General features: G+C 40.4%; 1 protein-coding gene across 1 annotated transcript in view; it reads right to left on the reverse strand.

The window, feature by feature from the left end:
* Window positions 1-2,218: 2,218 nt before the first annotated feature.
* The window catches only part of LOC105359304 (uncharacterized), a 2,040-nt gene continuing 262 nt past the window's right edge, over window positions 2,219-3,996 (reverse strand). Inside the window, exons 1-2 of the mRNA XM_011495863.1 lie at window positions 3,903-3,996; window positions 2,219-2,639 (exon numbers count right to left, since the gene is read on the reverse strand). The exon at window positions 3,903-3,996 is cut by the window's right edge and continues 262 nt beyond it. Coding sequence (XP_011494165.1) covers window positions 2,374-2,639; window positions 3,903-3,996 — 360 coding nt within the window. The 3' untranslated portion in view covers window positions 2,219-2,373. The remainder of the gene's footprint in view (window positions 2,640-3,902) is intronic.

Raw genomic sequence — 3,996 nt, forward strand, 5'->3', positions numbered from 1 at the left:
GAAATTGCACTTCAGATTTACAAAAGATATATAGAAGCACTTGTGCTCATCGCGTCCGAAAAACGAAGTCCACAATTACTCGTTTTTGGCCTAAACATTGTCCCCTTACGCAAACAGAAATATCTTATCCTTCGAAATAAAAAGAAAAAAAGCAGATATGCACAATTATCTAGAAACCACTTTTCGCAATAATAACAGCTCTTAAGGGATATTATCTGTATACAGAATTGAATACTTTTTACTTATCAAAATATTTTTTTTCTTTTCTTATTTGGTTGATTCTAAAGGCAATAATTCATTTTTTTTGTTTTTGGTTTTTATTTTTTTTTTTGTTTGTTTTTATACGAGTGCACTTCGATATACCTAATATTAACGGAAAAAAAAAAAATAAAAAATAAAATAACAAAATTTGTTTTATATTAACGGATTCGGATTTACATAATTGAAATGATAAATAGATAATTATTGGCTTTTAGATCAATAATAAGTATGAAGCTCGCCTATGTCTTTTTCTTTTTCTTTTTTCTTTTTACATACAATTTGAAAGTTTTGTTGGTTTATTCCTTTTTTTTGCGCATCGATGCACGAAAGTACACATTACGTAAAAGTATGTTTGTGCATTATGTTAAAATAATATTTTGATGAACAATTGCTCACTCACCAATCATGTAAAATGAAATTAAAAGTTGCGTATAATATTAAATTTTTTCGTACTCTTAAGAATTAAATAACTTGATAATTTAAAAATATCGAATCAATTACGGCGATAGTATCAATTTTTAAGAGAGTGGTTGGGGGGTTGGGGGGGGGAGGGAGGGAGCGAGATACAGATATGTATATATTTATTAATTAAGTAAAATAATGGTGAAAAGAACTAAAACGTTTGAGCAATAGAAACTTGGACTTTTCTAATTCATGGCAAATGAAATTGACGTACCGGATGAAGGTCTTTCTTTTCGTATTGTTAAAAAACAAAAATCGACCAATTGCTACTGTCGAGATTATAATAAACGAGAGATTTCGCGTATGAAAATACGGGCATTGCGATAACGCACTCAACTGCACATTCAAATATGATACAATGATCCTCTTAATCTTTATTTCAAGCTGTTTTAACATAAAGAATGTTTTTCATATAACGATACATGTATCGAGGCATCTATATAAAGATCCATACACGCCGGTAATTATATTTATTTACACACTTTCTAAAAGTATCGAGATAGGAATGATGTAACGATTCGCTTCTTCAGTGCGAATCTCGAGAAGGCAGCGGTATATATTAATTCTTAAGATATTGCAACATCAAAATTTAGCCTCTGTCTCTCTGTCTGTCTGTCTGTCTGTCTGTCTCTCTCTCACTTACTCACTCTCACTTTCACTCAAACTCTCACTCTCACTCTCACTCTCTCTCACTCTCCCTTGCTCTCCCTTGCTCTCCCTTGCTCTCTCTCTCTCTCTCTCTCTCTCTCTCTCTCTCTCTCTTGCTCTTTCGAATTTACAATGCTTTTTTTTTATAAATCGAAAATTTCAATTTTATATTTACGCTAGGCATTCGAAAGTGTGTTGAAAGCACGATAATAGCTGTTTAACGAAAACGCAACGAAATACATTTTCGTCGAGGAAAAATCAAAAAAAAAAAAAAAAAATCTAGTACACTATAAGATATTTTAATGCAACGTAAGTGAATAATTAGCTCGACTAATAATTCAACATAAAATAAGAGTAAAAATCATGAATAACGCAAATGAATGTTCGTTTACTTTCGTTTGTCCTCTACAACATTCGCGAAACGCACAATAATAATACCAATGAGAGTAATTTTGGTACGAGAAAGAAAAAGGTAAAACGATGAAGAAGAAAAAAAGAGAAGAAAAAAAAAAAGATAAGAAAAGGAAACCATAGTCGTGTTACTCATAACGCTTGAGTATTAGCTTGGCTGCACATCCTCACCGATAACGGCAAGTTTCGGTTGCAAGAGTTCGGCTCATAAAACACGCTCCCCAAGTCACCTTCGAACAACCATTCGGTAGCTCCACTCCACCAGACGCTAGGTGTCCCACCCACCCACCACCATCTAACAACGTCCTCGGGGTCTCGGCGATCGAGGAGCCAAAGGTCGATGCTGCACGTTCTCCCGCAAATGACAACAGCATAGAGTAATAATATAAGACGCGAGAGAACAATGAGAATAGGAGTGAGGAAGGGATTAGGATGATGGACGAGGACGAGGATGAGGATGGGGAAGATGTTGGAGCTCGAGTTGAAGAAGGATGAGGATGGTGAGTATGTAAGTAGTAAGGGATATGGAGAACGACAGACGAGGAGCTGTGGTGCTTAAAAGCAGATGAACAGCGGGGGAAAAGGTATTTATTACTCGACGATGATGGTGGCGAGACGCTTGGGCCGCTTTCCGGCCTTCTGTTTTCTGTGTAAGTTGGCCTCTCGCTTGGGGTAGCGCACCGTCTCCGCGTTCTCCGCCGAGCTGTCCGAGTCGCTCCAAGTGCTCGTCGTCGTTTGCTCGAGCTTGCGTTTCCGCGCCCTCGTCACCGGTCCTGCTGCGCCGCCTCCGCTGCCGCCGCTCCCACATACGTCTATGATCTCCTTCTTGCGGTCCCTCGGTCTTCGCACGTCCGCTCCTGTTTCAATGGATGAAAACAAAAAAAAAAAAAAAGAAAAGAACAGCTCGTTAGTTTTGTCGGGTCTTGGACCTGGATTATCCGCTCCCACTCTCTACGACGTCGACGCCTGAGACGCTTTCAAAGCTGACCGTGCCAACTAGGGGAGCGCTATCCTCCTGGATTCGCCCAGTCAACTTTAAAATTCACTCGGCCACGTCGCCTAAATACGCTAATTCATTATTCACGATCACTCGTCGTTTATCGATTACGATTTTTTTATTATTTATTTGCAAGCCTCGAGAGTGTGAAAGTCTCTGGATTTGTGACGACCGAAGGACCCGATTATTAATGATCGATCACAAGTATTATGATTTTTATTCAGTTGTATATCCACATTACGAGTCACGGAGAGGTTAATAAGAGTTTTCGAGTCTGAAAACTAGTATTCTAGTAGTAAGTGAGTAAGGTTAAATAAAGTGAGGGTCGCGGTGCGACAGAGAGAGAGAGAGAGAGAGAGAGAGAGAGAGAGAGAGAGAGAAGCGTGAATGGGGAGGACATGTAGTTGAATGGATTGTGATGAAATTGGGTGGGGATTAAAAGCTGCGATTAAATTGGTGTGCATCGATGCAACTGTTGCATGTTAAGAAACGAGCGATCGTTCAATCGGCTACTAACGATTGTGCTTATGCACACGGATTTACAAGCTTAGATAAGAAATTTTGAATATTTTTCTTTTGGCGATTGTTGCGCGACATTGGGCGCTTTAAAGGTTGCCGAACAGAATAGCCAAGACCAATGATTGATATGCCGTTTCCAATTCCATTCCATTTCCAATGGTCGACTGTGCAATGACACTCGATTCTCGATTAAGGATCTACACGGAGAGCCAATGAAAGCTCGGGAAATGTAAAGCACTTTGCGCATTATTGCAAGGACTCGTGTGTATGAGTGCAGCTTGGGCCATTATGATTTAATGTCTTACCCGACCAGTCGACATAATCGTACGCTCCGGACGAGCTTTACGTGATAATTTACCGTCCTGTGTCATTGTCCGCTTAAAATGGGGGCTCAAACACAAGTGCGAAAGTCCGACGACGCGGTTCACGAGGCGTCCGTTTATCTTAGGACTCGAGGAAGATTCACTTTTTAAGGCTAATCGGTTATTCGTGCGTTTTAGGTTGTTGGGATATCGGGAGGTAGGGACGAGCGCGCCTCTTGGAGTTCAAGGCTGAAATGATAAAAGGTGATAGGAGAGGATAGAGAGGCTTCGAGTAGGCTTACCTGCGTCGGTGGGTCTGGAGGCGAGCGCGAGGACGACCCTCGGCGATGAGTTCGAGTCCGAGGAGGAGGAGAGGGACGAGAGATAGGCGTTGAC

This window comes from Ceratosolen solmsi, unplaced genomic scaffold, assembly GCF_000503995.2.
Source record: "Ceratosolen solmsi marchali unplaced genomic scaffold, CerSol_1.0 scaffold11, whole genome shotgun sequence".
Taxonomy (NCBI): Eukaryota; Metazoa; Arthropoda; class Insecta; order Hymenoptera; family Agaonidae; genus Ceratosolen; species Ceratosolen solmsi.